The sequence below is a fragment of the Gracilinanus agilis genome, chromosome 6 (genome assembly GCF_016433145.1).
Source record: "Gracilinanus agilis isolate LMUSP501 chromosome 6, AgileGrace, whole genome shotgun sequence".
In the NCBI taxonomy this organism is placed as follows: Eukaryota; Metazoa; Chordata; class Mammalia; order Didelphimorphia; family Didelphidae; genus Gracilinanus; species Gracilinanus agilis.
The window spans coordinates 220,674,085-220,686,455 of record NC_058135.1 but is presented as its reverse complement, the minus strand read 5'-3'; the positions used below and the strand labels follow the sequence as shown (position 1 = coordinate 220,686,455).

General features: G+C 35.7%; 1 protein-coding gene across 1 annotated transcript in view; it reads left to right on the top strand.

Moving 5' to 3' along the window:
* Positions 1 to 12,371, top strand: part of FAM193A (family with sequence similarity 193 member A) — a 76,208-nt gene that overhangs the window by 40,971 nt on the left and 22,866 nt on the right. The window contains exons 10-15 of the mRNA XM_044681445.1: positions 1,109 to 1,307; positions 2,955 to 3,227; positions 4,803 to 5,085; positions 5,575 to 5,761; positions 6,109 to 6,339; positions 8,951 to 9,773. Of these exons, the coding sequence (XP_044537380.1) occupies positions 1,109 to 1,307; positions 2,955 to 3,227; positions 4,803 to 5,085; positions 5,575 to 5,761; positions 6,109 to 6,339; positions 8,951 to 9,773 (1,996 nt within the window). The remainder of the gene's footprint in view (positions 1 to 1,108; positions 1,308 to 2,954; positions 3,228 to 4,802; positions 5,086 to 5,574; positions 5,762 to 6,108; positions 6,340 to 8,950; positions 9,774 to 12,371) is intronic.

Sequence of the window (12,371 nt, the reverse complement as noted above, 5' to 3'; positions counted from 1 at the left end):
TTTGTAATTTGTGACTTAATAATCAATTCACATATTTTATAAGCTCATATCAGTGTGAATAAATCTCTCCATGTGTGTACAATTGCATATATTTACATATCATAAATAATGGTCAGCATTATGTGTGGTCTAGTAGAAGAACATTGGACTAGGAGTCAGAACCTTTGTTTGGGTCCCAGTTCTGCCATGACTTGGTTGTGTGACCTTGGGCAACTTAACACCTCTACTTTCTCAATCTCAACTTTCTCATCTGTACAATGAGGAAGTTGTCTAGATCAGAGCTTTTTAACAAACTGGAGTCTATGATCTTTAATAATAAATATTTTGATAATATATTTCATCTCAATTGGTTTCTGTAATCCTTTGTATTTTGTGTATTTTAAAATATTATTCTGAGATGTGATCCATGGCTTCACCAGACTGCTAAAGAGGGGTATGTGACACACACACAAAAAATTAACAGTCTGTAATCTACATGCTCTCTAAGCATCCTATTAAAAAGGTAATGTTAGGGACACCTAGGTATCACAGTGGATAGAGCACCAGGCTTGGAGTTGGAAGGGCCTGGGTTCAAATATGGCTTTAGATACTTCCTAGCCATGTGACCCTGGGTAAGTCACTTAACCCTAATCACCTAGCCCTTACAGTTCTTGTGCTTTAGAATGGATACTAAAATGAAAGGTAAGGATTTTTTTTTTTAAAGCTCTTACCTTCTGTCTTAAAATCAATACCAAGTATCAGTTCTAAGGCAGAAGAGTGGTAAGGACTAACTAATGGGGGTTAAGTGACTTTCCTGGAGTCACGCAGTTAGGAAGTGTCTGAGGCCAGATTTGAACCAAGGACCTCCCATCTCCAGGCTGGCTTTCTTTCCATAGTGCCACCTAGCTTAGCCTAGTAGGTAATTTTTTTTTTGTTGTTGTTGTTGTTGTTGTTGTTGTTGTTGTTGTTGTTGTTTTAATCTTATTAAATGTGAAATGTGTTTACCTTAGAATTTAGTTTTATAGTGTCTGGAAAGCTTTTTCTAATGTATCTTGTGAATGGACCATAGAGATAAACAGGATGTTAATTAGAATATGCAATTAGAAAATAATTATTTTAATTTTTATAGGCTTTACCACCAGCACCTGTTCAGAATCATACAAATAAACATCAGGTATTCAATGCATCTCTCCAAGACCATATTTATCCAAGCTGTTTTGGGAGTACACCAGACTGGAATAGTTCTAAATTCATAAGTCTTTGGGGATCAGAAATGATGAATGATAAGAACTGGAATCCTGCCACTTTTTTGCCAGACACAATTTCTGGTAAGGAGTGTTTCTTGTTTAATTTCCTGAAACTTTAAACAGTGAATGAGTGCATAAATTTAGAATGAATGGATTTGTTTAGCAATTTTACAACTAAAATCTCTGGTAACATTATTTGAGCTCTGTACCATTTTTATTTATTGTGCTACTAATATAAATGAAATTATTACTTGTTGATTTTATAAATGCACTTGAAATATTGGTTATTAAATAAAAGTCTATCAGGCGTAGGCCAAATTATACTGCCATTCCTTGTGGTAAACCAATTTTTTGACTAATGTTTTAATCATAATAATTCGTGTGTGGACAGGTTGACCATGTCTAAATCTAAAGAGCTCCCTTCATTCTTTTGAAAGCCTGATTTAAAACATAGCCAGTAAGATTGATATAAACCTTGTTAGCATGAATATCTTATCTTCTATATCCACCATCCATCCTTCGTGATGTACATGCAACCTTGGAGCAGAACCATGTATATAACATTTGAGATCTTTATCTTTTGAGCTTTTCTTTTGAATATATGTTAGCCTCACAAAAATTGATTATATTTAGTATCATTGGTTTCTTAGTTGCATCTCTAATCTCCTGCTTCCCTTTGTCTTAAGAATTAGCCCCTTCCTATTCTATTCCTTTTAATACTATTAATCAATTAAGCTGTATTTAATATGAGTTTCTTAGGAATGGAAAGAACAAATAGATCAAAATACTAAGTTTAGTAAATCCTTTTATTGAAAGAAGTTTCGATTTTGAATCTACTGCCTATTACTAAGGAATTTTTTTCATTTTAGCTCTTTATCACTAATTTTTGCTATTATTGGGTAAGGTATTTATTACTCAATTTAAATATAATTATATCCATAGTATGGTAATGCAATAACTAACCTGAACATATTGACTTTCACTTTTAGCTGGCATTCTTTTTGCTTATTTCCAAAGATACATTTTTTTGTGACTCCATATGAGCCATATGTCTATGAAAACTACTCACTGACCTTCCAAACTGTTTGTGGTACCAAACCTTGGAAATTGATGTAAGAGTAAAGAAGGCTTTAACGTTGCCACTTATTTCTTTTTCCTGCATCTCAGATGTCTTGAACTGTGAAAAAATTCATACCTCCAATGAATTTTGAGCAAAAACATAACAATGCTGGGTACAATTCTCATTCACAATACAGAATGCCTCAGTTTGAGTGGTTTAGGTTTTAGAGAGGATATATAAGACTTGTAGTTTATTGATATCAATCATCCCCAGGAAAACATAACTTTAGCTACCATGCAAACTGTGAGGTATTTATAGTTAGCAGTCTGTAATTTTGTTATTGTTGTTCAGTCTTCTTAGTCTAATCTGAATCTTCATGACCCCACTTGGGGTTTTCTTGGCAAAGATACTAGAGTGATTTGCCATCTCTTTTTCCAGCCCATTTTACAGTTGAGGAATTGCAACAAATAGGGCTAAATGATTCTCCTAGGTTCATACCACTAGTAAGTGTCTGAGGCCAGACTTGAACTAATGAAGATGAGTTTTCCTGAATTCAGACCTTGCACTCTTATCTACTAGCTGCCTTACTCTGTACTTTTGACTTTCTTTAACCGAGTTACATTTTTAGTCATAAAATTTTTAATTTTTTTTTTATCTTTTCTTTAAAGGTAGTGACATATTAGGACCAACACTCTCAGAAATAAGACCTGAAGCACTTCCCACCACATCTGGTAATGAAACATCTACAGTTAATGATAGTAAAGAGAAGAAAAATGCTACAAAAAAGAAATGTCTCTACAATTTCCAAGATGCTTTTATGGAAGCTAATAAAGTTGTCATGGCAACATCTTCAGCCACTTCCTCTGTTTCATGCACTGCCACCACAGTGCAGTCTAGCAGCAACCAATTTAAAGTGTCATCTAAGAGACCTTCATCAATAGGTAAGGACACATAGCCTCATTAAGAGTTAGTTTTTAAAAACAGCAAAGATTTAAACCCACTTAATATTGCTCAGCTTGCTTATCACAAAAGGTACATTATAGTCATAGCCTTCAGTTATATAGTTCCTGCTGAAATTTTGGAATTCGTTTTTAACTTTGTTCCTTTAATATCCCTTGTCTTACATCCTATTTATGGTGCATAAGAATTAAAGCTATTCTATAGTAGTAAGAATAAATTCCTTACAGAGTACATTTGCAGACGTGTAGTATTTTTACTATTGATACAATCTTCCTCCCCACCCTAAACGTTTACCCTCTGTTTTAAAATCAATACTGGGTATTAATTCCAAAGCAGAAGAGTTCTAAGGGCCAGACAATGGGGGTTAAGTGACTTTCTCAGAGTCCCATAGCTAGGAAGTGTCTGAGGTCAGATTTAAACCCAGGACCTCCCACATCTGGGCCTGGCCCTCAATTCATTGAGCCACCTAGCTGCCCCCCTGTTGATATAATTTTTTTTTAATATTGATGATAATGGGCATCTTTTTTTTTTTAAACCCTTGTACTTTGGTGTATTGTCTCATAGGTGGAAGATTGGTAAGGGTGGGCAATGAGGGTCAAGTGACTTGCCCAGGGTCACACAGCTGGGAAGTGGCTGAGGCCAGGTTTGAACCTAGGACCTCCTGTCTCTAGGCCCGACTCTCACTCCACTGAGCTACCCAGCTGCCCCCTGATATAATTTTTAAGCCACATGTCACAGCTCTTTTGAATAAAGCAAATTCTTACTAAAGAGGTCTAAATTAGGTATTTAGGTAATATAATAGCACCAGTGTGAACAATTACATTATCTGTAGCTTGAGTCACTGATGGATAAAAAGTTAATAAAACCTTAAAGAAAATGATGTTTGAATATATGCCTGGCTAAAGAAAGCATAAATTATATAGCTACACTCTTTGTGGTGGCAAAAAATTGGAAAACGAGGGGATGTCCTTCGATTGGGGAATGGCTAAACAAATTGTGGTATCTGTTGGTGATGGAATACTATTGTGCTAAAAGAAATAATGAACTGGATGAATTCCATTTGAACTGGAATGACCTCCAGGAATTGATGTGGAATGAAAGGAGTAGAACCAGGAGAACCTTATACATAGAGACTGTAGCACAGTTGAATGTAATGGACTTCTCTACTAGCAGCAATGTAATGATCCAAGACATTTCTGAGGGATATATGAGAAAGAACGCTGTTCATGTCCAGAGAAAGAACTGTGGGAGTAGAAACACAAAAGAAAAACAACTGCTTGATCAAATGGATCAGTGGGGATATGATGGGGGATGTAGACTCTAAACGATCACCCTAATGCAAATATTAATAATATGAAAATATTTCTTGATCAATGGCACTTGTAAAACCCAGTGGAATTGCTTGTTGCTTGTTGGAGGGGGGTCAGAGGAAGGGAGGGAAAAAACATGAATCATATAACCATGGGAAAATATTCTTAATTAATAAAAGTTTTTCAGGTCGCAAAAAAAAAAAAGCATTAGTTAAAAATAACTGCCTTGACCTCTTTACATTTTAGGTGAAGTGTTTCACAATATCAGTAAAGAGGATCATAGACATTCTGCACCAGTTGCACCAAGAAATAGCCCTACTGGTTTAGCATCTCTTCCTTCTCTTTCTCCTGCTGCACTTTCACCAGCCTCCACACCCCATCTTGCAAATCTCACAGCCCCATCCTTTCCCAAAACTGCTGCCACAGCTCCTGGCTTTGTGGATCCACATTCAGGGATTTGTCCTACCACCCTAGCACCACCTACATCTACGACAGACAGTTCAGTAAGTGCTCCACCAAGTGTCTGCAGGTGAGTCCTCTTGCTTAAATTTTGTAAATCAGTAGTTGGGAATCTTTTTAAAGTTAAGTTGTTCTGACTAAGTTTTGTTATGTAAAAGAACTGAATTCCTTCATCAATGAAAAATTTTAAATTCAAAGAGTTACAATATTATTTACTATGGAATACTTAGCATGATAGTCTATTTTTTTCATGGTCAGCATATTAAGAGCCTATAAAACTCATTTTAAATATAAAGGTGTTTCAGAAATGGACCTTAGAGGACTACTTGCCCAACTCTCTGAAGGTGATTAGTTTTGCAATTACCTAAATTTACATAGCCACTTAAAGGTTCCCTACCTTTTGATCATCATTTTTTTTTTCAATATTCAGTAAGAAATATGTGTGCTATTTGCTTTGAATGAGTATATTAACACCAAAGTTTTTTTCCTAAATGTAAAGTGCTAGCTTGTATGTCTCTGTTTTATTAATGGGCATTGGTGGTATTTTTTAACTGTACAGTGACCCTGATTGTGAAGGGCATCGCTGTGAAAACAGCAGTGCATATGACCATCAGCAGTATGATGGGGAAGAAAGCCAGGATGAAGATAGCTGTTCTGAGCACAGCTCTAGTACCTCAACATCCACAAACCAGAAAGAAGGAAAATACTGTGACTGTTGTTACTGTGAGTTCTTCGGGCATGGCGGTGTAAGTTCCTTTTTTGCATTTCAAGCCTGATGGTTTTTCTACCATCTTATGCTATAGAATCAATATAAGTATATTTTTATTTTTTTATCAAATAAAATTGTTCTTTCCTAGAATTCTAAAACTGATTTTAATTTAAGCCTTTTCAATTTTTTTAAATTTTAATTATGAAATAGGCTTTTATTGCCAGTAAGCCTTCAATACTATAAACTAAAGTAGGGACAGATTTTATTATACCACATTCTATTCACAGTACAGCTGCAATTAAGGTATTCTCTGAATATTCATATCCATAACTTTTAGAAGTTGAAAATCAAGTTATATCTAATGTTTTCGTTAAATTTTCTTAGCCACCAGCTGCACCAACAAGTAGAAATTATGCAGAAATGAGAGAGAAGCTCCGTTTACGCTTAACCAAGAGGAAAGAAGAGCAACCTAAAAAAACTGATCAGATCTCTGAAAGGGAGAGTGTTGTTGACCATCGGAAGGTAGAAGACTTGTTACAGTTTATAAACAGTTCAGAGACCAAGCCAGTAAGCAGTACTCGGGCTGCCAAACGAGCAAGACATAAACAAAGAAAGGTAAAAAACATCCAAAAAAAAGTTATTTTTTGTGACAAACCCAAGTTTCTCTAAAAGAAGTTAGCATGCATGGGAAAATGTCGTGTAAAAACATTGCTAATTTATTGGTGATATAATATTTCTTTAAAAAATGTCTGCCTTGACAAAGGTTCAATGAAATTCTAAAACGCAAATTGATTACAATGTGTGTACATTCCAGTGTTATAAAAAACATCTTGAGTTTTCATTTGCTAATGACCCCTTGCAATATGATTCACTTGCAGACCATTAGAATAGAGTATTTCTGGGTTTTAAAAAAAACATATGTTTGAACTTAAAGTCATACATCTCGAGTCGAGAAAAGATAAACATATATTTTCATGCAGAGCCATATCTTTAGAGATGCAGTTGTCAGTATATTTGATTACCTCCTTCTCCAAAGGCCTAAATGAATGAAAAAGAAATTATGTGATTACAGGAGAAAGCCTTTTCCTGTAGGAAGAAGCATAGATATAGAAATGTGCAGGCAGCAGAAAGGAAAGAGAAAGTAAGAATAAAAAGGGCAATTGCTTGGAGACCAAAGTTTTTTTTAACCTCATTGGTCATTGTTTGAAGGGTACAAGAGATGCAACAGGCCATAATTGTTACCCATTTCTGTGTATCACCACTACTGTTTTTTATTTGTGGGGCGAGGAATGCCAGCAGCCAGGAACAAATGAATTCTTGGCCATATTTATAACACCAGTAAGTCAGGCATTCCTTGTACAGTGCCAGGATTTCAGGAGTATCCTGGGTAAAGGCCCTGTGGTACTCTTGTTCAATTAACCTTAACAAAAATAAATAAATGTGAAACAAGATATCAGTCACCTTAGATAACACAGATGAGTTCTGACTAATTTAGTGCCTTAACAAGTGAGCACTTTGGCCATAGGCTGCTCTGAAAGACCTCCTTTAGCATGTAGAGTTCAAAGCCAATCTCAGATACTTAGTATAGCTGGATGAATTAAGACAAGTTACTTCATCTCTCTTTGCCAGAGTTTCCTCAACTGTAAAATGGGATCAAATAACACCTACTTCCAGGGTTGTTATTAGGATCAAATGAAATATTTGTTAAGTGCTTAGCACATAGTAGATACTATATACATATACATATATATACATATATGCATATTCCTTTCCATTCCCTTCCCATATAATCATAGGCTTGTATAGTAGAGTGCTGTATTTTTATCATGGTGCTTTCCACAAACCTGTTTCAGAGTTTTCTTTCCTATGGATTGATGTATAGGAACAAATTTAAATTTTTTATCCACTGTTGAAAAGGACAATTAAAAATATTTTTGAGGTTTTTTTCCCCCATGTGAGTAAATTTAAAATAAAGGAAGACAGTTAAGATTCACTGGTTCATTTGTACAAAAAAGGGCTTGACCTAAAACATGTGCCAGAGGTTATGATGGAGTGAGGCCTAGAAAACTCTCAGAATCCATATACCATAAGCTTTTTTGAGTTCTAGGAGTAAAACAACAGAAGCCTTCTTTAGTGGATTAATTAAGGGTCTCCCAGCTACTTTTTCCAGCTATGGGCTTCTGCTATGGATATTATTATACCAACTACTAAACAGCAATATCTTTGTACCAGCAAAGATCTAGAGGGAATTTAGGCCCAAATTACATTAGATAGTCCTTTTAACTCTTAAGATTTTAGCACTCTTGATAAACTCTTAAAGTTCTGTTGTGAGTTAGTTTGAAGACCTTTATAGGCCTAACTTATGTGCTTAGAACTAAGTCTGGTCCCAGAAATTAATGTGCTTTTAAAAATCTATACTTTCACCAATGACCAAAAACAACAACTTTTAATGGCTATAATTTTCCACGCAGCTAGAATTTTTCTAAATTATGAGTTCTAGAATTTGTGTCCTTTAAGATGGAAATAAAAAATAATTCCTTATCTTACTAGGTTTCAAAAATGTTCAGATTTTTAAAGGCACTAGTCTACCATGTAAAGACTCTATGTCTGTCTCCCCTGAGATGAGAGGGCATATTTCTAAGTTGTTATTCAGTATTATATTCTTATTTCTTGTGTGTCATATTTACATATATTCATGCATCAGCATCTGAATTTTATCTACTCTAGAAATCTGTGCTTACTGAGACTGATATTATTATATATATATAGCACCGCACAATAAATTTTTAGTATTCAAGTTACAGAAACAAATAGTTGACACTTGGTTTTCTTTGTGCACATACAGAGCACAATGCAAGATATTGCAAGTGAGAACTGTACTGTAACTTCATGGACATCATATGTAAACAACAGACTTTACCTCGTTTAGTGTGCTTAGCGTTAGCAAAGAGGTAATAAGGATTCTTGTTTAACTCAGAAACATTATATTGCTGCCTGTGTTCCTTATTTTTACTCCTTATGTAATAGCGTAGAATAATTTTAGGTAGATATATTTCAAACATTTGGCCCTTTTTAGTATATTAATGTTTTTATAGGAGTAATTTTCCTTAACTTGCTTGTCACATAAAATGATTTATAATTCAGTTGGTATTTTGTCATCCTAATTTTTCCTGTTGGTCTTAATTTAGAGGACTTATTGTCAACTTTTAAATCACTGTTTTTATAGCTAGAAGAGAAAGCTCGTCTTGAAGCAGAAGCCAGGGAGAGAGAGCATCACCAGCTCCTCGAGGAACAAAGGCGGCGGGAGGAAGAAGAAGAAGAAAGACTCAAAGAGGAATTCCAGAGACTTCAAGAGCTCCAACAGCTACGAGCTATAAAGAAAAAGAAAAAAGATAGAACAAATAAAGACTGTCCCAAATTGGACATACTTGCTAGGAATTTCCAGTCAGCAAAAGAGTCAGTACCGAGCTCTGAAGAGATGCGGAATGGTACACTTGAGCAGTCTGAGAAAACAGAAACCTCAAGTTCACCTTCCAGGCATGGGAATCATTTGGAACAGAGGCCAGGGCCTGAAACAGTCTGTTCATTGTCTAATCCAGGCAGCTCGAGAGACTCCAAACTCCTTTTCCAAAAGGAGCTGGGTGTGAAGCCACATGAGCCGCTTTCTTTCCTCTTTGACATCATGCACCACCACAAAGAGGGGAGCAGTAAAACAAAGCTCAAGCCTGTGAGCAAGGCAGCTGAATCTCCCAAAGCGCCTGAGAGCCAGCCTAGGACCAGGAACAATATGGAACCCAAAGTGAAGGCAGTAGAACTCACCTCCTCTGCTGAGCAGAGAAAAGAGGAGAAAAAAGTCAACAGTAACAACAATAACAGAAAGCAACTGAATCATGTCAAAGAAGAAAAATCGCTGCCAATCCTAATTGAATCCCCTTCTCCAAATGAGCAGCCCCCAAACAACAAATTGGTATTGGCAGATTCTCCACAGCCGAAGGGCAAGAACAAGAAAAATAAGAAGAAAAAAGGAGACAAAGTCAACAATTCAATTGGTAAATATAGCTTGGAGAAAATCATGTTGAACTTGTTTAAGTGTGTGATTTGACAGAAGATGACATAAGTTAAAGTATCTGGAGTCTTTAGTAAGGAATCCATGCTAGAAAGGACAATATGTTGGCCAGCACTTAGCACAGTGCCTGACACATAGTAGGTACTTAATAAATGTTGATTGATTAATGTCCAAGAGGCAGTATAATATCCTTGGGAGGAGCTCTGAATTTGGAGTCAGGATGGAGATTTGAGTCCTGGTTCTACCATTTAATTTTTCTGTGACCTTGCGCAAGCCATTCTGGGATTCAGCATGGAAATCTATAAAGTAAGGGAGATGGACTAGAAACCCTCCCAGCTCTAAATCTATGGTCTGATAGAAATTTCACAGGCACATTTTGCCTTTGTCCATATTGTACCATGCTATTCTTTGTCTGTTGCAGGGACTTTTGTCCAGATGGATCAGGGGAATGGTGGCCAATGAGAAGTTTGATACTAAACATTTTTAGTCATTCTTAATATAGATAGTATGTCTGGTTTCAGGAAGAGCCACCACTGTTATGAAAATAACTTTTAAAATTGCCTCATTTAGGTAATAAATTTTAGTTTTCCCTTACAGTTAGATTCTAGTTCCATCTTAACTGAATGTCATGATCCATGTATTATAATAATGCATTTCTATTGTGCTTTAAAATTGATCAGTTGCTTTCCTCATGACATCCCTGTGTTAGGTAAATAGTACAAATATTTTTATACCCATTTTATAGATGAGGAAACTAAAGGCCATAGAAATGAAGTATCTTTTCTTTGGATGCAGGGCTAGTAAGGATCAGTCCTGGGATCCCAACCTAGGTCTCAGTTTCCAAGTTCTGTACACCATGTCACCTATAATAGAACCATTACTATTTTCTCAGGAATTGAGACAAATTCCTCAAGAAAATAGTAAGAGGATACCAGTAAACATAAATAAAGTTTGCCAAATTAATTCATCTATGAGAGACTGACAATGAAATAAGATCAATTTCGGTTAAAGAGAATTAAAAATGAACAGGCTCCATTACAATTTACAGTCTTAACTTTTTATTAAAATTAATTATTTAAACTTCATTTTAGAATACTTTGTAGAGATAAATAACCTTTGAAATAAATAATAGACATCAGGACTATGATTCAGGAAAAAAAGAACTATAAAATCAGAGATCTGAAATCATTCAAGGGAATGATTTTTGATGCAGAAAGAAAGATTGTTTTAAAGTTCCTTGATTTCCATTTTCAGCATAAATAGTGTTTCTAGGCATGAGGCAGTGGTTCCCAAACTTTTTTGGCCTACCGCCCCCTTTCCAGAAAAAATATTACTTAGCCCCCTGGAAATTGTTTTTTTTTTTTAAATTTTAATAGCAATTAATAGGAAAGATAAATGCACCTGTGGCCATCACCGCCCTCCTGGATCACTGCAGCACCCACCAAGGGGCGGTAGTGCCCACTTTGGGAATCACTGGCATGAGAGAAGACCCTAAACACTAAGAGTTTTCTGATCACATAATAAAAGGAGAATTCACTTGTATTTTAAGTTTCCTTGTTCTATTCTTAGGCCTCTCTCACTGGTCTTTTTGATGCTCTTACGTCCTTCTGCCATCATAGGATAGTTCTTATTTCATGGCATCCATCTTAGTGCTCCAGTATATAGACAATATATAAAGTCAAGTTGAAAAAGACCATAGAATTTGTTTAGTATTACCAGCTTATTTTAGAAAAGAGTAAACTGAGGCTGAGAGTAGCTAGTCCAAGGTCACACATATGATCACCTCCAGTCTAATTGGGCTGACAGCCCGAGAAGACTAGCTTTGACTTAGTGAACAAGAGCCCTAGCCTTGAAGCTTTAGGAGTCAAGCCTTGGTGCCGCAGTTTTTCCTATGACTTTAGGGAAATTACCTGTCTCTGGGGCTCAGTGCCCTCCTATTCAAAGTAAGGAGAATAGTTCTTTCATTCTGTGACATCATAAGGATCCTGATCAATCTGGTGCTTTTTTCCCTCTACCAGGCTTCTTTGCTGTGGTTAACTGAATAGATAAAAACTCTTCTTGTCTTGTTAATTGTCACTTTGCTTAGACAATTAATTAGTCCAGTGAGAAGTAGTACTAAAACAACTATAATTCTTGAGACGTCTTAACCACACAGTAAATATCTTATCACATCTCTCTAATACATTAGGAGAATGGAAGTTTCAGAGATAGAATGATAAAAGAAGGAAACACAATGAGGAATTTGTGGCCAGAAGCATGAAATAAGCTAAAGATTGAAGACCTAAGCTAGACAAATAGAAATAGGTATTCTACCACTCTCAGTTCCTTTCTCTCTCCTATAAGGATACTAATTAAGTAGATGAGTAGGAAACTTTTAGTAAACTTAATCATCTGTGGCAGTGGAAGTGGAAGAAATTAAACTACCTACAGCTGTCTGGAAGAGAAGCAAACAAACTAAGAAAATATGTTTTTCTAATTAATATTTGACAACAAAAAGTATAAAAATGTTAAATATCTAAAAAAAGCTGGGAGAGAAATGAAGGACAGAATGTTAGTGACTGGATAAAATATGTAATAATTA